Source organism: Amphiura filiformis, chromosome 9, assembly GCF_039555335.1.
Source record: "Amphiura filiformis chromosome 9, Afil_fr2py, whole genome shotgun sequence".
Taxonomy (NCBI): domain Eukaryota; kingdom Metazoa; phylum Echinodermata; class Ophiuroidea; order Amphilepidida; family Amphiuridae; genus Amphiura; species Amphiura filiformis.
Window position 1 is genome coordinate 7,872,100 of NC_092636.1, and position 22,525 is coordinate 7,894,624.

Below are 22,525 nucleotides of genomic sequence, written 5' to 3' on the forward strand. Positions count from 1 at the left end.
ATGAAGAGAAAGTAAACAACATGTTGAGCGATGAAAAAACATATCAAAAACTGAAATCTGACCCAACATCAAAATATAAGGATAAGCTTCTTGTTATGTTAAAGAAATGGAAAAAGGAAGAAAAGATCACGGTTAGCGAGTACTGGAAACTGTACCCCACTGCAGAGAACACGCCGCGTATGTATTGTACACCTAAAATACATAAACCTGGTACCCCGTTACGACCTATTGTCGATTATTGTGGTTCCATCATGTACGAGACCTCAAAAGAACTGGCTCGTATTTTAGGTCCTTTGGTAGGTCAGACCCAACACCACGTAGTCAATTCTAAAGACCTAGCGGAGGGTCTAGCGGAGATTCTAGTTGATGAAGGAGAAGAGTTTATGTCTCACGATGTAGTATCACTCTTCACCAACACCCCGGTCAGCGATTCTTTAAAGATCATTAGGAAGCGACTGGACGATGACAACACGCTTAATGAAAGGACTAAGCTTTCCATAGACGACATCATGGAAGTTCTTGAGTTTGCACTCACCACCACCTACTTTTCCTTCCGGGGCCAAATATATCAACAACGGTTTGGCACAGCTATGGGTTCGCCGGTCAGCCCGATTGTAGCGAACTTGTACATGGAGTGGCTTGAACAAGAAGCGCTCGTCACAGCCCCCCTTGACATAAAACCTAGGCTATGGAAACGTTACGTGGATGACGTGCTGGAAATTGTTAACAAAGGATCCGCAGAACCTCTCACAGAGCATCTAAATCAAATAGACAAAACCGGCAATATTAAGTTCACCTTTGAAACGGAAGAAAACAAGCAAATTCCTTTCTTGGACACACTAATAGTCAAGAAACCCAACGGTTCAATCAAACTCTTAGTTTATAGAAAAGCGACACATACAGATCAATATCTGCATTTCCAATCGCACCACCCCTTACAACACAAACTCAGTGTAATCCGGACACTTATGGACAGGAAAGATAAAGTTGTCACCGAGGAGAAAGATAGAGAGTTGGAGGAAAGTAGAATAAAGGAAGCGCTTTCTCGCTGTGGATACCCGGAGTGGGCATTTAAATCTGTTCAAAAACCGAGCAAGCCAGTAGTTAAAGATCAGTCGCAAACAAAAAGCCGCGGCTTTGTGTGTCTCCCGTACAAACAGGGTCTCTCGGAAAAGACAAAGAGAATCTTTAAGAAGCACGGTTACCAAGCAAATTTCAAGCCACATAAAACACTCAGAAACCATCTTGTTCACCCTAAAGATAAGCGGGACGTCAAAACGACAGCTGATTGTGTTTATGAAATCCCTTGCTTAGGTTGCCCAAAATCTTACATCGGTGAAACTTCAAGACTCTTTGGTACGAGAATGAAAGAGCACAAATCTGAATCAGACGCAGCTTCGGAAAAACCCTACACCAGGTCACAAAGAAAAACTTCGGTTGAAAGCGCCCCTAGAAAATCCGCTCTCACGGACCATGTCGCTGAAGACAATCACGTGATCGGTTGGGACGAAGCCAAGATAAAAGACATTGAAACCAACAGAAAAGAAGGCATATAAAGGAATCAATTTGGATACGAAAGAGGGGCAGGCTAACACTCTCAACAGGGATTGTGGAAACTACTTCCTTCCGCACATCTATGATCAGCTACTAACAGCGCCACCTACGTCAGCTACCAACAGGAAGCAACAGACGTCTAAGGTCAAAGCTGGTCATTCAATTTGAGAAAGTGCTGTGACACAGCACGAAACGTCATTGAGAGGTATGTCAACATCACCTATTTTACTGGATTTGTTTTAGAACAATTCAAATAAATTACATTACACCATCTCCCGACACACCCCAATCAATATTTACCCTGTGGTGTATACAGGCCCCTTCCAGACCAGTCTGGGAATTTTGCCACAAAATATTCCATACTAAATGCCAAGTCTGTATGTTGATGTTTCTATAGCTAATGGATGACCATCGTATAGATTCTATTGGTGTAATGCCAGCAAGCTTCAAAACAGCGATAATGAAGGCAGACAACCCTGGCATATGGCTGATAACGTCAGAGGTTGCAAATTATCTTGCAGGTAGGCTAATGCTGCAGAGTCAAATAATTTACTTGCCAATTTCCCCTCAAAATCGCCCAATTTTGACAATATCGTACACCGGGATCGTGCGCTTTCACCATTGACGGTAGAGCACGCACCTTACTCTGGCACCTTCCAGCTGAGAAAGTGCCGTAAAGGTTCACTTAATGGCGCCATGAGCTCCCTTGACATCAGTGGAATTTTAGGCACAACCTAAAAGTGCCCTCCTATAAAATTCCAACCAGCAAACAAGGGCACGGGACCTTAATTCTTGTTGGGATTTTAGAGGAGGGAGCTCTCTATTCGCACGTGAATTTTACCCTAAGGCAAAGGAGCCCAAGTGCGCCATTAGGCGAACCTTTACGGTATGTAACCATTTTTAGGAATTATAATATTATTAATACCAAAATATTAAAGGTAATGCATGTAATCCAAAGCTTATTACAAGGGTGAAATGCCAGGGGCCCGTCTGTTCACAGTAGGCTCTTGGCCAATATATAGGCAGTGTCGCCGACAAGGGGAGGGGGGTGCGTTACCCCCGGGCCCGGGGTCCTAGAGGGCTGTACAAAGTGCAGAAAACATACTTTACTATGAGCTCTTAAAAGCAAAGAAAAGCGACCTCAGGGGCCCGTAAAAAAGAAAAGAAAATATACCTTGTATAGGCAGTGTCGCCGACAAGGGAGGGGGAGGGGGAGGGGAGTGCGTTACCCCCGAGCCCGGGGTCCTAGAGGGCCGTACAAAGTGCAGAAAACATACTTTACTATGGGCTCTTAAAAGCAAAGAAAAGCGACCTCAGGGGGCCCGTAAAAAAGAAAAGAAAATATACCTTGTATAGGCAGTGTCGCTGACAAGGGAGGGGGAGGGGGGGGGGGGGAGTGCGTTACCCCCGAGCCCGGGTCCTAGAGGGCCGTACAAAGTGCAGAAAACATACTTTACTATGGGCTCTTAAAAGCAAAGAAAAGCGACCTCAAGGGCCCGTAAAAAGAAAAGAAAAGATACCTTGTATTTTATCGTTTCTTTGCTTTATTACGGGTTATTAACTAAGGTCTTTTAAGGTCATTTATAAGGTCTCTTTTCTTTGCTCTTTTACGGCCCATCAACCAATGTTATGCAAATGAGTGTTTCTAACCAAATTTAGGCTAATATTTTAGCCGACAAATTGCGCGCATTTTCCCCCTTCAATGAACATATTTGATAATTCAGCTTAAAATTGACAATCTTTCCGCGCTTTGTGCGGAGTTTGTTCAATAAGTTAAATCTGGGGGCAAAAGTCGCGCATATGTACCATTCAATGTTCATTCTAAGTCTTGATCATTTTAGCTTGAAATTGGCCAATTTTCTGCACTTCGCGCGGAAGCTGTTCGGAGAAACTTAATCTGGGAGCAAAACGCAACTTTCAAATTGCAAATTCGAGCTTCGAATGCATTTGCCTCCTTCAATGTTCATAAATAATGAACCCTGGTGGTGCCTAGTACGCTCTCGTGAAAAATTGAGTCAGCTTGAAATTCCCCTGGACAAGGAACTCACTGCTAATTTGTCTCGTTGTAAGTTAACCCGTACGAAACTCGGGGAGCTGATCCTGGTTGCGATGGTTATTTGTGGAATGTCTAGGGTGTGCGCTCTAGAAGCAGCAAAATCCCTGATTTGTTGTTTAATGGTTTTTGGAATGATGTGGGGCCGTAGTGGTCAGCGACAACCTGTAAAGTGTGCTGAGGCTTGTGGATCAACGTCTAGGCGTTGTGCCTGTGCGTAGGGCACTATAAATCACTGCGCTTTAAAAAAAAAATTATTAATCATTGGCAGATGAACACCCTACTTTCGCTCCACTTCAACATACGTTCAAGGATTTTACACCAACCTGCCTCCCCCCGTCACAAGAAATTTACGCAGCCACTGCTGTCCCCCCACACACACACTTATGAAGTCTTGCACCGTCATTGCTGATCAAAGGGGCCCGTTCATTTTACCCCCGGGCCCGTAATGGCTCTCGGCCGCACTATATAGGTCTTATGTATATAAAATTGTTTTATCAGCATACTTGAACATTTAATAGCGTTATCATGCATGGTTTATCGTGTTCATACCGCAAGTAAATTAAACTTTATTCTTAACTATGATAAGTACGATTTTGTGGTATTTTCAAAAAAACATTCTTTGATATTGTGTTTTTATATTGGTAGCTGGTTCTCAGGGTGTGTACAATGTGCAGTCCTCATGTGGTCAACCGGTAGAGTTGGAATTGAGTGGAATCGAACGGGAGTTCTTTATTCAGGCAGAGGAATATGTGTGGAACTATGCCCCAACTGGAAGAGATAACTGGAATGGACAAGATATATTAACTCCAGGAGGGTAGGTGAATCCTTAAGACTAATGGGGCACTTCAATATGATTTAGGTGTACAGTAGGACTAGTACCTGGTTTTCAGTACCAACCCTTGTCCGACCTGGCCTATGCCCTTTGGTCTTACCAATGACCCCTTAACAGTATGCTTCGACTATATTTATAACTACGTTTTTATAAATACGCACATGACATCCACGCTGCCATAACAGCTTGTAGACAGTAAGTCTCGAAGTGACCTTGTACATAGCGGGTGGTCTTCCTACACATTTGAATGCAAAGGCGGAACAACATGAGGCTGCTGTGCAGCAAACTGTCTATTTTGTTCAACTTTATGATTAGTGTAAACGTTTCCGTCGTTGAATATATTTTCCGTCGTCAAACACTTTGTACCCCCCCCTGGGTTCGAACCTTAGACCCCTCGCATGTCACGCAGAAGATCACCAGCTTCTAGCCACGGGGGTTACGTTGGCCTGGCCAGCGATTCCCTGGGTATTATATGAATTAGCCGTTGATTGCGTTATCGCATCACGTGGAATGCATGCACGAGCAGTGGTTTTTAATAGTGACCTTAAGCAGTGGACTTCGGTTGTATATATAAATGCGCATATATAAATGCGCACGTGACCAGATGGCCAGTGCCATGTTCGTGTTACCTCACTGTCAATCACTGAAATTGCGACCACAGTTCCAGGTGGTGGCCGCATTGCATTCTCTAAATTCAGTAAATTTTCATCGTCAACCGTGTAATTGAATGGGATTATTTTGAAATTTTAAAACGCTTGAAATATCACAAACAAATAGGCCTATGTTGATTTATAATATAAATACAAGCTAAAACCGTTGGGGTTCGATAATGAACCCCACAAAATTAACCGACTATATTGGAAAATGCCATACGGTCGGGCGGTTTCACAAGTTGCCGGCTCGATCATGTCATCCGCCGCCTGCACAGTTCTGACCTTAAAGCCAATCATGTCCCCTTTCATACTTTCATGCCGTTGCGACAAGAGGCATGACTTATCAGCCATTCACAAGTCTTGATTGTGTCTGTTTGTCTACAATGCGCGTGTGTCACGCCGCTCGGCGGCAAGCAGCATGATAGTATGAAACCAGCACTACGTCATAGATATGGCCAATTGGCACGCCCATTTAGCACGGAAATTATGAAATATAAGTTTGTAAATCAGCTATATCTAGCTTTTCCGTAGTTAATTTTTTTTCCGTGATGGAAAACGTTAATAAAGAGTTTATCTTTCGGGTCAAGTTAGTTTACCCTTTGCAATCAATGCCACTATTTTGCAAAAGCAATTTTCCTTGCGACCTGTCATTTTCCCCTATACTTTTGCACGGGGAGTTTATGTACATCCGGGGACCTTATATCGTTTAATACGGTATGGCGACTTGTAGATGTCACGTGCGCATTTATATATGCGCATTTATATATACAACCGAAGTCCACTGTGAGTTCTAAATGTTGTTTTAAATTTGGACAAAGCTGGACCCATGTTAACTCGCCTGAATGTCAAAATGGGTTAGGGTAACCCTAACCCTAGCCTGCCAGTCGGTGATACTTTGAGTTTGGTACGTTTTTTAAGACAGAGAAACAGCCAGGCCTATGTTATGCTTCCTGGATGCACTTGAAGTCATTCATTAGATTACCTTTACTGTGTTTTTCCTCCTCTGATTTTAGTGAATCTATTTATTATTTCGAGACGGGCCAAGACCGAATCGGTGGATCCTACATAAAAGCAAGATATAGGTTGTATACGGACGACACTTTCGTCCAGCCCATAGAACGCGCTCCAGAAGAGGAATACCTGGGCATTCTTGGTCCCGTAATTCGCGCTGTAGTCGGTGATACTGTGAAGATTACTTTCAGGAACAACGCTAGTCGGCCTTACTCAATGACCCCTCACGGGGTGTGGTACGATAAGTCTAATGAAGGACAGGCATACGAAGACGGAAATACAGGTATTTTAAATTTAATCTGAAAAACTGAATAACTATTTTAATACAGGGCATGCAAATCCGGGGATTTATATAGGCCTATTATAAGCTGCTGACATAAAGAATTCCGCACTTATGTAACCCGTCCTACACCTGATCGTTTTATGACAATTTGATTGACAAGGTCGTGTGCAGAATCTTGTTAGCTCCAATTTGATACCAAATTTGACCAAATCTTGTGGACTTTATGGCAATCCAGAAGATATAGTTGAATCCATCGAATGATTTTCAGAGTTATCTTTGTAGATGCTGGGCGGAACATTCATTCATCCAGGAAAAACAGAACTGATATACCTTGTAATGAAGATCTACCCTGTATGAAATTATCACCAAACGTGTAAATAATATCTCGAGTCAATGATGGCATGGCTTTTCAAGCTGAATTATGATACATAAGTCGGTATGCTGAGATAAAAGTCTCAAAAATGTCCATTGTTTTATCTTGTAATATTATTCGTCTTGTGTACAGATGCCAGTGACGAGAATGTACAGCCTGGAGACACTGTGACTTACATCTGGAAGGTACCTGAAGCCGTCGCCCCTGGAGATAACGATGGTCAATGCATAACCTGGACATACTTCTCTTCAATTGATACGGAAAAGGATGTTTATGCAGGATTGATCGGTCCACTTCTTGTCTGCCGAGATGGGAGTCTTGATGAAAACGGGAAACAGGTATTTACGACAAATCAGTGAGCAACGAAGACTCATAATGAAGTCATTCATACGAAGTCTTGGAGAAGTGGCAGAAAGCGAAGAAGATGTAAAGGAAGCAGATGCGGAAGAAGAGGATATAGAAGCATTAGTAAAAACAGGAGAAAAAGAAGGGGAAGTTGAAGCGGAAGAAGTAGAAGTATTAAAGTAACAGAAAAAGATAAAAGAAGAAGGAGAGAAGATGCAGCAGTAGCATCAGTGGAAGAAGAAGGAAAAGGTAGCAGGAGAAAAAGAAATACGCTTAAAGAAGAATGGAGAGATTGAGGATAAAACGAAAAAACTAAGGAGGAGAAGAAGTGAAAGAAGAAGCAGAAGAAGAATGAAGAGACAAAGGTCGGTATGAAATTCAATTTAACATTAAGTATCTGACAGTGTTGGAATCAAATTTTAATCCCAATTACAAAAGCTGAAGAAAGTTTCTCTCTGCCTCTCATTTACCCTATTTTTCTGCTAATTACTTTGCAGAAAAACGTGGACAAAGAATATATTCTTTTATTCGTGTTCCTCGATGAGAACAGAAGCTGGTATCTGCAGGCTAACGCAGATGCTTCTGAATACCCTATCGAGATCAATTCAAATAGCAATGTACCTTTTTATTGGTCTAATCAAATGGCGAGTAAGTGTGTAAACCTAACTTTCTTTGTTTTGCAATACATTAGAATAAATCAACCGAAAAGGATACTCCCGTTGATGCTTTGATACTAGATGTCATATAAGACAGCAAAGAAAAACATTAATACAAACAGGCGTACACTTCGTTAACATTGGTTAATGTTATTTACCCCACTTATCTCACCCACCCATGTAAAATGGGGAGCGGATATCGCAATCTATATGCAGGGTCAGGGAGGTTGCTTCACTACGATAGCGCACCTTTTGATCGAAAATTATCCGTAGTCAAGTCAGTGGAATAATAATTTTTATTTAATACACAGCCTTTATGCGTAAGATTATATTTTCGTGTTAATTAACTCTACTTCTCTGCAGGTATAAACGGCTACATGTTCGCTAACGTTGAAGGACTCACCATGTGTGCCGGCGACACCGTTAGCTGGCATCTGCTTGCTGTAGGTCAATTTTTTGACGCTCATCCTGTTTACTTCCGGGGCAATACATTTGTCGTCGATGGGCGCCGACGAGACACGATAATATTGTTTCCAGGGATAGCAGAGACGGCGATTATGAAGCCAGATAGTATTGGTAAATTTAAACATCTAAACACTCCAATGGTTGAATTATTCTCTGCAGTACCATCTCATTTCATGTTATTACTCACCTTATTTCCATTTTATTATTCTACCTCATACAAAGTTTGCGTGTTTACCTCAAAACTTGAGTTTCCATGATGTTTTCTATGTTATTGAGGTGACTATATAATTATAGAAACAGGTTCTCATACAACCAGATGTATAACATGACACAGATGGATCAATCTTACACCTTGTTCATCACGTATGCATTTCTCAAATATCTTAGGGTTGCTACATGTACTGTTTAACTAAAGTAAAGTATTGGAACTCCTCCCCAGTATTATTATTATTATAAAACGCCAGATGGTAATGATCCATCCACACAATAAACATGAATTACACAAGCTGTGTTGAAAAAAGTTTCTTCAGAGGGAATACATTGTCATCAGGGAATTCAACTACCACAATAAATGTTGATTCCATGGATAGGGAAGATCAATAGTGGATGCCATTCTAATGAACTGATATAATTTGGCGTACAAGGGCGTAGCAAGTGCCTCGGGGACAAGGAGCAGTGCGGGGCCCTTATAACATCTCCTTTGTTAGCCCTTATTTTATTTCGCTTTTGCTCGGGGCCCCTGAACCCTTGGGCCCTTGGACTTCGTCCAGCCTGTTCACCCGCTTGCTACGCCCATGTTGGTGTTTCAAAGTTTTTAAGTCCCATGTAACGTATTTTCTCACAATTACCAGGAACGTGGTCCGTCGAGTGTCAAATGCATGGCCATTTCGTCGCTGGAATGCGAGGTTTGTATGAGGTACAAGACTGTGGCCAATTTCAGGAGGAAGCTCTCAATGGCGTTGAAAGAAAGTACTACATAGCAGCCGTCGAGATGGAATGGGATTATGCTCCGGAGAAATCAGATGATCTTCTAATTCCCAGAAGGTAGCTGAAAAAAAAATCAAACATGAAGATGAAACATAATTTGATCTATTATTATATCGAACCATACCGCTAATCTACTTGCTATTGACACTATTTGAGACTCTCCAACATTGTATCAAAGATTTTGTTAAAATGAAAGCGAATCTGTTTGAGCCTTTCGATATTACAGGGCCATTTATTTTTTATCTTGGTTTCTTTAACAGCTTAGGATACCTATACACCAACCAAGGAAACACCACCATTGGAAGCAAATACAAGAAGGCTCTCTATCGAGAATTCACTGACGAGACGTTTACGGTGGAAAAAGTACGTACCATTGAGGACCTGCATCTCGGTGCGTTGGGACCATTCATCCGCGCAGAGGTTGGCGATAACATTACAGTTTGCTTCAAAAACATGGCTGCTTCTCAGAATTACTCAATACATCCCCACGGAGTTCTGTATAAGAAAACTTCAGAAGGTTCTTCATACAACGACGGTGTTAATGATACTGGCATCGTTGGGCCAGGGGAAACGTATACGTATAACTGGTTTGTGCCTATGAGATCAGGACCAACAGAAACTGGTCCTGCTTGCGTCGTGTATTCGTATTACTCGTGTGTGGAGTGCCGCAAGGACCCATACACGGGTCTCACAGGGCCACTTGTGATTTGCCGACCAGGAACCTTGGGTAGCGATGGACGTCGTAAAGATGTTGACCATGAATATGTTCTACAGTTTTATATTTATGAAGAAGACAAAAGTCATTATTACCAGGAGAACATTGATACTTATACATTTACCCCAGACCAAATAGACGCGAGGAATGCCAACATTAGAGAAGGGAATCGAATGCATGGTAATTAACAACACAATTTAACAAAACATTACATTTAGAAAGAGCATTATACATTAGGCTTTTACGTTGTAGTCATTTAAATGTTAATATCTGGACAGATGAACTCGCATTAAAGGGGTATTTCGTGATCCACATCCTCATCCCCCACTTTTCCCAAAAAAAGTTGAGATTTTTACACCACTGGATACCTCTGGCTTATGTACCAAATATTTCTTGCAGATTAATTCGTTTAGCAAAAATATCGCCAAATTTGAATTTCGTTCTGGTGCACCAGAACGAAATTACAACACATTGTCTATGGAGCAGTGTAATACACATAATCATTCATAACTCGCAAACGCAAAATCGGAATCAACTGAAATTTTGGAAATAAGCTTTTTTCGTGGATATCTACTGAAAAATGTCATAAAAAGAGGATACTAGGATCACGAAATCCTCCTTTAAGTTATGAGAGTATGAAATCACGACGAAACGTACCGAGTATTAAACAGGTACACGTTTACTGTATTTTCAGCTATCAACGGTTACGTATTTTTTAATCTCAAGCATCTAGAGATGAACAAAGGTCAGCGTACATCATGGTATGTGATAGGGCTTGGTCATGAGTTAGATGTCCATCCTGTTCACTTCCACGGTCAAGTGGTTACTTTTTACACTGACGTAGCGCACCGAGCTGATGTATACGATCTTCTACCAGGTAATGTATTGGTTTATTCATCGCTAGCGCCACTTGCACATGTACATTGTTGTTACGCTTTGCCTTTAGCATGTTTAGGGTGTTATTTTGGGGTCAAAGGTCATTAATGGGTAACTCCTTCCGGTTTACTGCCAAAAACGTGATTTTTGACACTAAAATGCTACAAAGACTCCCAAATCATAAAACTTAGGTCCCTTGTTTGGGGAAAACTGATTGTTATTTCTTCAGTCAGGCGACTTTTGAGTCGACTGAGTAGGCCTACTGTTGAGGGCTATCGAATCTGCTTTTCCGTCTTCCATTTCTTTCATGTAATAACATTTAGCCAAACAACACTACAAGGCTACCATAAGTGGTTTGCAGAATTACAGGGTGATACACAGCTAGTTTATATTGGATGAGGGCAAATGTCATCCACAGATCCTCCGAGTCATTTGTCCAAAAATATAATCGGTGACTTTCGGCATTGTTCCGAAGAGCTATTGGCTAAAAGTATTGTGGTTTGCAATAATTGAGGTCGTCAAGGGTCAAAGGTCATCCACAGGTCAAAAATATATTTATCCGCAACTTCACACCCATAAGGCTATTTTCCTCGCCTATTTTGGAGTAATGGACTTTCATTACGGGGGTGGCAATTACTTTTTGGTATTGTGCTTATAATATTACTTACTTTTAGCTGCATCCTTTGCTCATCATATTATCATGAAGACTATAAGAACGTAGGTCTCAGACCAGACGGAGAAGTCCTCTTTTGGTCTATACGCTACACTGGATTTCAGAGAAGAACGACAGTCCCTTGCTCAGATTGACGCAAGTGCCCTGCTAATGAGCGATATACGTGGAGCTTGTGCGTTCCTTTCAAGGGCGCCGATCTGCGTCGCCCAATGTTTTGACGCACAATCGGTCAATCAGATTATTCGTCTGTTGCTATGATTGACAGACGATTGAATCAGCCAATCAGAACCCATTTCCGTGTTTTACGCTATGCACGCTTTCAAAATGTAAGCAACTGTCGTTCTACTCTGACAAAAACTGTAGCGTGCTCGTCTTTTATCCACGAGATTGTGGGTTCGAGGCCCGGTAGGACCGGAAGTGACTCGAACATGGCCCAGGATTCTTCTGTGAGTGGTTTGTGACAGTATTTCAAATATCTCGCAAGAACACTTGCTTATTAATAGCTATTACACATACACCACTACATTAATTGTAAACTGATGTTTCTAAATAATAACGATAAACCTAATTAGAACATTGACAATTCTCTGCTTTTATATTTTTCCAGGAGAATTTGCGACTTTGGAAATGGTTAATGATGATCCCGGTGAATGGTTACTTCATTGTCATTCCAATTTTCACAAAAATGCTGGGATGGAAACCACATTTAAAGTGTTTGACAATGGTATGTATGGCAGCTCACCAATTTCCATTTTATAATAGGTGACCCCGGCCATCCGGGTACTTATTTTACATGACGCTACAGTGCCTACACTTACGCTTTTCAACCCACAATAGACCGTGGAGCAGTGCGACTAGTTGAGGACTTGTAACAGAGGCTGATTCAGTTTGTTGACATTTCGTTTTGACCTCGAATCAAGCATATTTCGGGCCGATTTCGGTAAAATAAGGGTTAAATACTTGGCGAAAATTGCATTTTATGTGAAGCTGAACACATGAACATGTACAGGAGAGTCTTTATTTTTGTTGTTGGCTGGAGGCCCCATGTCGAGAAGTTATAGAAATGGTAGTATTTTGGCCGATTTGAAAAGGGACAAACCACAGAAAACTACAAATTTGACTTCTGAATCGGATTTGTTGTCAACGGAGGTCAACGGCTTGTGACGTCACTCCGGGGTCACCTATACTAGTCAGTATTAGGAAGTGACTCAACAATTCCCGAGACGGGCAAAGCCACTGTAGTAGAACATATTTTTGTGTATTTAGGCCTATTTTCTTTTTAAAATATTCGATGGAAGAAAATTTAACAAAAACCGTTTTAATAAATTTTCTCCCTGAATCCGGATCTCCAACAGGACAAGGAGCGTCATTTATTTCCTCCAGTCTACAACCCACCATCAAGTCACGTGATTCCGACTAATCTCGTGACCAAATTTAACACTTCAACATGACTTTCTGAAAAAGTCCCATGGCGAATATGAGTTTCTTTTAAATAAAACCATGTGATTCGTGCTTGATAATAAATTTTCTAACATATAAGGCGTAATGTTGTGATTGCCGGAGACTTCCTTTCATGTCAAGTTTGTACAAATCTTGCTTTAATCTCAATTACAGTTGCTGCCGATGAGGATGGCGACCACGAATGTGTCCGTGAGTGTAAGTGGCCTCCAGAACCCAAGACCTGTCGCTATGTGTTCACCGTGGAATGGCTTCAGTCAATGTCAGCTGCCTGCTTTGATTGTCCCTTCAACATGACCGATTGTGATCGTCCTGGATGTATTCCAATCAATGGAGTTCAACGTCCAATAGTTACAGTGAATAGACAGATTCCTGGTCCTCCTATACAGGTAGGAACAGAAATTCTAAATATTGATTTATGCATACTGCCGAATATCCTATGACTATAAACCCGCGACGTGTCTTACTTGTCTTTGTGATTCGCCGAGCGCAAGTAGCGACCATGGTGAAATTCGATACCGACGCCCTTTAGAGTCAATATAATACATACGGGACGGTTTATAGTTTTCCGAGGTTAGTCAGTATGGTAAATCAAGGCAAGCAAATATTTTGTCGAGCTAGGCCTATATACATGTTGAAAGCAAAGCAAAGATTGAAAGCAAAATAAAAGCAACAAATTCTCTATTATATTTTATAATATTTATTCAAAGGTATGGACATTAATTTGAACATGTTCAAACAAACCTATTAAAAGTCAAGCTTGAACATCTTCAAGTATTAAAGGTGTCTTCCATGAATTGCACATTTGTATCGTGGTAATATATTTATTGTATTGATGCCCTTTTTAGGTTTGCGAAGATGATGAAGTCGAAGTGAAAGTATGGAATCGTCTCGCCAACTCGGAAGGTACTTCAATCCATTGGCATGGCATACATCAGCGTGGCACACCATACATGGATGGTGCAGCTATGATAACTCAATGTCCTATTTCACCACGGTCCAGTTTTACCTATAAATTCAAGGTAGGTATAATGAATACCATGTGTTTTCAGGGGCGTAGCAAGCGGGGGACATGGTGGACGAAGTCCATGGGCCCCGAGCGTTCAGTGGCCCCGAGCACAAAAGCGAAAATTAAATAAGGGCTGATAATGGAGAGCAGGGCCCGATTTACCATTGGGGCCATATGGTCCAGGGCCCCAAAGGTTGCCCTATGCATCTTTCTTTTACCCCGAATAACAGCATGTTTTTTGGCTAAAATAGGGTAAAATTGTAAAATTTTCCATGCTTCGCGCGCATTCAAATAGCAAAATTCATGTTGATCTGGGGCTAAAATAGTCTGAAATTGAATTTTTTCCGCCGCGTGCTCTGCGCTGCGCGCAAATGTCCTAGTAAAATCAGAACAAAATATGTTAGTCCCCTTCTACATTATACGTAAACCAAAACTTGGCCACTGACTTGAGTGTACATGTCTTCCTCGGCACGTGAGTTCGGGGCCTCCAAATTTTGGCCTGGCCCATGGCAAATCCCGGCATGGTTAAAAGGGCCCGTACTTCTCCTTGTCCATGGGCCCCTGATGCTCTTGCTACGCCTCTGTGTGTTTTATTGACATAGGTTTGTGAAGAAGATACAATCGAAATGAAAATGTGGAGTCGTCTCAGCAACTCGGAATGCACCTCATTTCATTGATGGTGCAGCTATAACTCAATGTCCTATTTCACCATACCCGCAAATTCCAGATTCTCTCTTTTATGTCAATTTATTACAAAAATTTCGAAAATTGCGAGAAAAATAACACTTGACACTTTGAAAATATTCACAGCAGAATGCACGGCCAAGATTACATCTTCTTGATTCTCAGTGTTTTATGCGTTGTCACTTTCTTTGCATGACGTCAAAATATGGGTTATAAATCAATTTTCACAAGTATGGTGTTCTTGTACATTACAGTATACCTGCATTTAAACCTGAGCGTGTTGCTTTTATTTCAGGCTTCTCCTGCTGGCACCCATTGGTGGCATTCGCATTCAAATCTTCAACGTCAAGATGGCGCCTTTGGTGCTTTTATCGTTAAACAGGCACCAAAGCGAGATGTCAACAACGGATACTATGACTACGACCTGCCCGAACACGTGGTCTTCATCCAAGACTGGTCTCATGATCCCACTATAAGTAGAGCTGTAGCGTTCCCGCCTATCACATCTGCCTCGGACACTTTGGTAATTAATGCTAAAGGCGTGTTTAAGAATTTCACCGACGGCAACAGCACCGCGATTACTCCACGTGAGGTGTTCGAAGTCAAACCAGGGGCACGGTATCGCTTCCGGGTCATCGCAAATAATATCTGCCATCTGACCGTTGCCGTTGAAAATCACGAACTTACTGTAATCGCTTCCAGATGGTGCGCCGATTAAACCAGTTGTGGTGGATCAAATAGGGCTTTCAAGTGGAGAAAGATACGACTTTGTACTTACTGCCGATAAAGATGTGGCAAACTATTGGTTTCGTCTGTATACGACTGATCCTTTTTGCTCGACAGCTGTTAAAGAAGAATTTGCCGTTCTGAGGTATGAAGGCGCGCCTGAAGAAGAACCGGCAAAGGTCTCCAATGATGGTGAAAATGGAGATGGCGTTTTGCTGAATCCACGATCTCAACTTGATACACCAGACGGGATTGGTGTAGTCCAACTTGAATCACAAGGTATACAGGGTAGCTTAAAATAAGTTGTAGTGTTACATGTCATAACCCTTCATCCCAGACAAGACTTGACAATACTTTAAAATATGAACAACTCCAGAACGTGTCCGATGTGTTCGAATGTAACAGATTTTGAACACGTCGGCGTGTTCTGATTTTTGTCATCGTCTTTAGAAACCTTTATCCACAGAATAGTCATCCCTATACTGCACATTAAAGTTTCAGACCTGTTCCTAACAAAGAAAGGGGAGTCCATCACCAGTTCTAATGCATGTATTCGACCCTAATGGACCCTAATGGAAATAAGCTTCACCAGAGGTTTTCTTGCACCCCCCCCCCTCTTGGGTCATCGAGGGTTTGTCAACCCGAACATATAAAAAAATAAGTTTCTGTAAAAAGATGTAACCAAATGATGATAAACTAATATATGTTTCCTCATTCATATTAAAGTTTCTGATGATGAAAAACTACTCGGGGAACCAGACGTCCGCCACTATTTGGCACTTGGTATAAACGCAGTTCCTGAATGCAGTATGTACGATCATAGCGACTACTCTAATCCTAGCTGGTCGGTGTTGAAGCGGTATACGCCCCAAATCAATTACCATAGCTTTCAAACACCACCATCTCCACTGCTGACACAGTTTGGCGATATTCCAGTGGAGGATCTCTGTCACAGAATTCTGTGTTCCCAGGAACAACAAAATTGCCTGTGCATATGGTGCACGCAACGCATTAAAGTTGATCTTGGGCAGGTAATAAGACTCGACGCTATTTCGATACTCTTAATATTAAAACTCGTTTCAGTCCTTTCAGTATAATACCAATCCTACTATTTTCTTTTTTTCTCGGTTCCATGTACAGAGAGCCGCATCTGTGCATAATAGCTCGCAGCAGAGGTGTTCGCAAGTGGGGGGGCGTTAGTTGGGGAAAATTTTAGTAGTAGTAGGTAGATACCTTATTGAAAAGTTTGATCGCCGCGGAGAAAATCGCGGAAGGCTCCACTCATGAAATGCATAGGTAGAGATGATGTAACTCTGGAAAAAGTACCGGTATTACGAAAGAACTGCAGGTATAACAACTAACTATAACTTTTTATAGCGCCATTATCTAATTGTGATAGTGATCATCCTTTTGTAGGTGGTAGAACTGGTCCTGGTTGGTGAAGATTTCTCTGGTGACGATCATCCTATGAATATTCATGGTTATTCCTTCCGAGTAGTGGCAATGGGCAAACTACCAAGAGGAACCACTGTTGAAGATGTTATTCAATTGGATCAACAAGGTAGCTTACGCACGAAAATACTGTAAACATACGGGGGAAATTAATGATACTGGTTCTTGGTAGCGCAGTTGCAAAACACCCTTTGTGTACAGGAGATTGGTCAGTTGACAGATATTTGTTGGAAATATTTGTAAATGTATTTTATTTCTTTGAAACAAATTGCTTGGTCGTAATCTTTAGATACGATCAAATATTGTTGCATCATTTTGATCCGGTACGTATTATCATGATTATCGGCGAGACATAATACATATTCTATTTATTTTAATAGAGACTCCTCATATAAAGTTGTTATAAAGTTGTTGTTTTTTAAGGATTTATTTGGACAATGTATGCGCGTAACGCGCAAAAACTTGCTGCTTTACACTATTTTGGCTCATGATAGGGGTGAATTTTGTTGGGGAATGGGCTCATTTCTCCTTTTCTTTTCAAAGCATCAAGTCAAAGCATTCAAAATCTCTAGAATATGCCAAAGTTGCCCTAATTTTCACTTTTTGTGAGTTACTTTTCCATAAATTAGAATGCATAAACTTAAATCAGTCTTAGTACAAATCTTTGGGCTTGATTGTCACGGTATACGAAAAACACCATATTTGGCCCTTATTTCCAAATATTGGCCAAATGTTACCATGGTTACAATTTGACTGTTATTGCCAATAACAACTAGCCTAAAGGATTTGATTTTAGCTATGTTTCATTTGGTAAAACAGGATAATATTTGTTTAATCCCCAAAACTAGTGGTGTATTTTTCTAGGGAGTAGTTCTGAAATGAATTCCCTCACTGTCCTTGATATAACCAGTTTACCAATTTGCCATACAGCCAAAGGTACGATCAAAGTCCAGCTTTCCAGGTAGTAACCGTTGACCGTTGCCTTGAGGCAATTGGTTGTTAAATGCTAACGGATAAGTCAATGGAAAAAAACAAAATAAGACTAATTTGAGTATGTAGCGTAATGGGCTGGTATTTTGTTGTGTTTTTTTTATCTTGTAGTTTCAGAATTGGTTATAAACTTGTTTATGCCAATGACGTGATGAAAGTTCGTAGTTTATTTGACTTTAATACTATTGAAATGGCATAATGCCTCAAAATGAGTGTTTTTTGACGAAAGAGACGAAAGACATACACCGTCCTTAAAAACATTACATTAGATTTGTCTTACAATAATACATGTTTGTACAGCCGCCTGTATCAGTAATATAAATTTTAGTTGCTCAAACTCCAAATAATGTTTTGTGGAGGATATCTGCCTTTCGTCTCTCTTGTCATAAAAACACACATTTAGAGTAGCACAGGTTCTGTGCTATACTCTGATACCTATGATGATCCAACATTCCACCCTCTTTACGCTCGGTATTCGAGAGGCGTCGCAGTTTGTGAACGGGCTAGTTCTATTCGAGAAGCAGGCTTATAGATGGAATTCTACGATATGTATTACATATATCTATTATGCATTTTGGTTCACAGGTAACATCACAAGGAAACTAGAGCATGCCGTGCTCAAAGACACAGTACAAGTCCAAGGCGATGGCTACACCATTATACGATTTACAGCGGACAATCCTGGATGGTGGTTACTCCATTCTAATAAAATCGTCCAAATTGACGTAAGTAGTAGTACCGTGATTGTGTAAGTAGTACAGTTGAACAAATATTATAGGTCCTGCAGTCCCTCGTGAGTGTCATCTTTCCCCCCGTTGCTGATGCTGTTGTTATTGCTGCTGCTGTTGTTAGTGGAAGTGGAAGGCACTACACATAATAAACCTATTCTATGGGACACATGACATTGCACAGTTTTCCAGTTCAGTGGTTTAAGTAGTCAAATGGTTGTTCACGCTCAGCTTCATTTAGCACACTATTGCTGACTATGCAGCCTTTCCGCCCAAACTATTCGAACGTGACCTGCTATATTTAGAGAGGATGGTCCAATCCTGTCTTATAGATGGGTTGAAATCAAAGGACGAGCTTTCCTGTTCCCATTCATGAGTATTTCAAACATTCTTATGTGATTGACACCACAAACTTAAATTTAAACTTAGTAAATGCATAATTAGTTGATTTACAGTGAAAAGCTATATAGCATTATCGCAAAACGGGAACCATTTTTATACTGTGGAAATGAGGCATACCAGCATAGTATTATATTCATTAAAAGACGACTGTTTAGAATTGTCAAAAGATTATTTTGCTTTTTTCATAATTTGAAAGAGTTTAAATCTAGATGAGAAGAAATATAATGAGGAAAAAAGCAGTATGCAGTGCGCCCAAAAAGCATTCGTGTGTGCGCTATATATACATGGGCCGTATAATTCAGTATACATGTAGAATTGCAATGAATACGTTTGAAATTAGCGGTAATAATGGAAGTGTATACCTTTTGAAAAGTGAACGTTGACGTTTGTAATCCGAATTATGTGTACAGGATGGTATGGCGATTGCTATCCAGGTCGGCGAATCATCGGATCTTCCGCCAGTCCCAGAGAACTTCCCTCGTTGTGGCTCATGGTCTCCTAGTAGTGATGAGAATGAGAATGAGAATGAAGATGAGAGTGAAGAAGAGTCTAACAACAAACAAAGGAAAGATGGGGTCGTTGCTGTCAGACCGGATAAACCGAGAAGGAGTTAAATCAGTTAATAATAAAAGAACATTTACTTTATAGCCCTATACACCTTTTTCGTAATTGGTCACTTCGTTGCCGTTGGCGGCATTTGGCTCTGCTACCCCAATTAGGCCGAGCAAAAAACTGAAAGCGAGGCCAAAGATGTAAATAACATACGCCCAATTATACAAAGTTAATTATCCAAATAACTATAAGGACTATCTAGCTGAAACTAAGTACATATTTAGTACACGCACAATGGATATATATTGTGTTTAGCATTTTGGGTTAATTATCAGGGTTAATTTCTTGAAAAAATAAATTGAACTTTAACAGCCTGTAACTCCTAAGGTGCGATGTTTTTAATTTTTCTTTTACAATAATAATGAGAAGTATTATTAGGAAATCATTATCACATATCACTGAATATTAATTATATAGGTGTTTATAAACTGAGGACAGGAAAACGAGGATTCGCTGCTGTGCTTTTTTACAACAAATAATTGTGTCCTTTGGTGATTGATAAAGAGTAAATAATGCGCTTCTCACTCTAATAACATCCCCATGCCCCTACTAGGTCCAGGGGAGCACCCCGGGGACCCCTCCACCAATATCTGAATAACATATATGTCATTGAGAGTCAAAGATGCACACACGAAATTAATTTCTACAACATGATGAATTAGGTATCGTAGTGACCCCTTAAACTTGGAATAGTAATCGTTTCAGTATTAGGGAGCTACTCAGTGAGTTTTAATGGCATACGACGTCTGGAAATGGTATATTAAGCCAGTCCTCGGTTTTCGATCCTCGTTTTATAACCATATATAGGTGTTTATAAATCGAGGACAGGGAAACGAGGATTTGTTGCTGTGCTTTTATACAACAAATAATTGTGTCCTTTGGTGGTTGATGAAGAGTAAATAGTGCGCTCCTCACTCTAATAACATCCCCATGTCCCTACTACGTCCAGGCGAGCACCCCGGGGATCCCTCCACCAATATCTGAATAGCCTATATGTGACCGTTCACGGCGAATGAGCCGTAAATTCCTCCCCGGTCAATTTTGTTTTATTTCATGTTTAACAAATATACATCATAAGCTTTAAAATGGTATATCATTTGACTTCAAACGATACCCAGAAGCGGGGTTATAGTTTGTTAAACTTTGCTCCTTCAACGACATTGAATACGACATTCGTACACATTTTACGCTGTAACTCAGAATACAATTTAGGGAATTTACGGCTCATTCGTGCTGTACGGTCACATATGTCATTGAGAGTCAAAGATCCACACACGAAATTCATTTCCTAAACATGATGAAGTAGGTATCGTGGTGACCCCTTAAACTTGGAATAGTAATCGTTTCAGTATTAGGAAGCTACTCAGTGAGTTTCAATGACATTTTTACGACGTCTGGAAATGGAATATTAAGCCAATCCTCGGTTTTCGATCCTCGTTTTATAACCGTATATATAGGTATTTATAAACCGAGGACAGGAAAACGAGGATTCGTTGCTGTGCTTTTAAACAACAAATAATTGCATCCTTTGGTGCTTGATAAAGAGTAAATAGTGCGCTTCTCACTCTAATAACATCCCCATGCCCCTACTACGTCCAGGGGAGCACGCCTGGGACCCCTCCACGGTATCTGAATTATATGTCATTGAGAGTTAAGATGCACACACGAAATTAATTTCTACAACATGATGGATTAGGTATCTTAGTGACCCCTTAAACTTGGAATAGTAATCCGTTTAGTATTAGGAAGCTACTAAGTGAGTTTCAATGACATACGACGTTTGGAAATGGTATATTAAGCCAGTCCTCGGTTTTCGATCCTTATTTGAAAACCTTATAGGTGTCATAGTGCAGTTATGTCCACGACAAAATTACCGTGACCTTTCCAGCCATAAAACCCGCTTAGTGAAGATTAAACCGATATATGCAATACTAAACCATTATAGTAATCTACCGTAAAACCCCGTCTAGAAGCATATATCAAAGAAACGACCTCAATAAAGTTAGTTGCTTTTTGTATTTGGAGTTTGAACAACTACAGGGTGCCCCCTTAAAAAAAAAAAAAAAAAAAGAGGCCCCACATTGCGCCCTCTTTTCTCCTATTTCTGAAATGTTGATTAAATATATTTGAATCGTTAACTTTAATAAACCAAACCAATTATTTCAATCGGCTCACAACTTTTGAAGATATGCCCTTTTGAATAAAAGTACTCGTTTTTCACTCTGTCCACGGATATCAAACAGAGTGGTTGGGATGGCTCATGCTGTGGAGTGGCCTGCACGTTCACCAGACCTCACACCACTTGATTTTTTTCCTTTGTGGCAAAATCCAAGATATTTGCAAACGTATTACTGAATGCATTCGCAAGTATCCGGAGCACAAGTATATCACCTTGGTCGCTTAACCACTGGCGTATAGGACTTTTATTAAAAAATAGAGGGCAGCATTCCACACCTCAACGTTTCTATTATTAAAAATCGCATCCACGCAAATTGTAATTTCAAACACTATAAAATATTTTATGATATTAGTGCATACGAAAATGTTACATGTAGTTCTAATAAAATGCAAATAAAATAAATAACAGACATGATTTTTACTCCTTTTGTTGTGGTTTAATTCGTGTGTGATCATTAGCTGAAATATTTGAGACATAATTTAACGAGTTTAGGGAAATTTTTATAGCCCGGAAAGCTTACCTAAATGTTGACCTTTGGTAAATTACGTGGGTGGACGATGGCCATTTACAGAAAACGGACTCGTTATTTTTTGGAGTGACTCATGTCATGTTTAAGTTACATTAAGGGCTACCTCAAGATGTTTGTATTTTATCTGCTCTCCTCTTATATAGTCTTAGAAATCTGGATTTACTGATTGTAAAATGTGCCTACCGGCACTCTGACTGAACTCACAACTCGTAACATTAAAACACCGTCTAGTTGATGCACAAACTCAGTGTTAATTTATAACTGCACTGAAAGTTAA

General features: G+C 40.5%; 2 protein-coding genes across 2 annotated transcripts in view; both read left to right on the plus strand.

The window, feature by feature from the left end:
* The window catches only part of LOC140160573 (hephaestin-like protein), a 29,895-nt gene extending 14,547 nt beyond the window's left edge, over positions 1-15,348 (plus strand). The window contains exons 6-18 of the mRNA XM_072183817.1: positions 1,952-2,075; positions 4,256-4,424; positions 6,109-6,389; positions 6,895-7,100; positions 7,605-7,755; positions 8,127-8,339; positions 9,080-9,272; positions 9,476-10,110; positions 10,625-10,807; positions 12,087-12,203; positions 13,094-13,326; positions 13,786-13,959; positions 14,926-15,348. Coding sequence (XP_072039918.1) covers positions 1,952-2,075; positions 4,256-4,424; positions 6,109-6,389; positions 6,895-7,100; positions 7,605-7,755; positions 8,127-8,339; positions 9,080-9,272; positions 9,476-10,110; positions 10,625-10,807; positions 12,087-12,203; positions 13,094-13,326; positions 13,786-13,959; positions 14,926-15,348 — 3,102 coding nt within the window. The remainder of the gene's footprint in view (positions 1-1,951; positions 2,076-4,255; positions 4,425-6,108; positions 6,390-6,894; positions 7,101-7,604; positions 7,756-8,126; positions 8,340-9,079; positions 9,273-9,475; positions 10,111-10,624; positions 10,808-12,086; positions 12,204-13,093; positions 13,327-13,785; positions 13,960-14,925) is intronic.
* LOC140160574 (uncharacterized) lies at positions 15,345-21,558 on the plus strand. Its single transcript, XM_072183818.1, has 5 exons — positions 15,345-15,635; positions 16,083-16,387; positions 16,773-16,917; positions 18,384-18,523; positions 19,339-21,558. Exons 2-5 carry the CDS (start codon positions 16,166-16,168, stop codon positions 19,540-19,542), a joined length of 711 nt encoding a protein of 236 aa, XP_072039919.1. The 5' UTR covers positions 15,345-15,635; positions 16,083-16,165; the 3' UTR covers positions 19,543-21,558.
* The last annotated feature ends 967 nt before the right edge of the window (positions 21,559-22,525 follow it).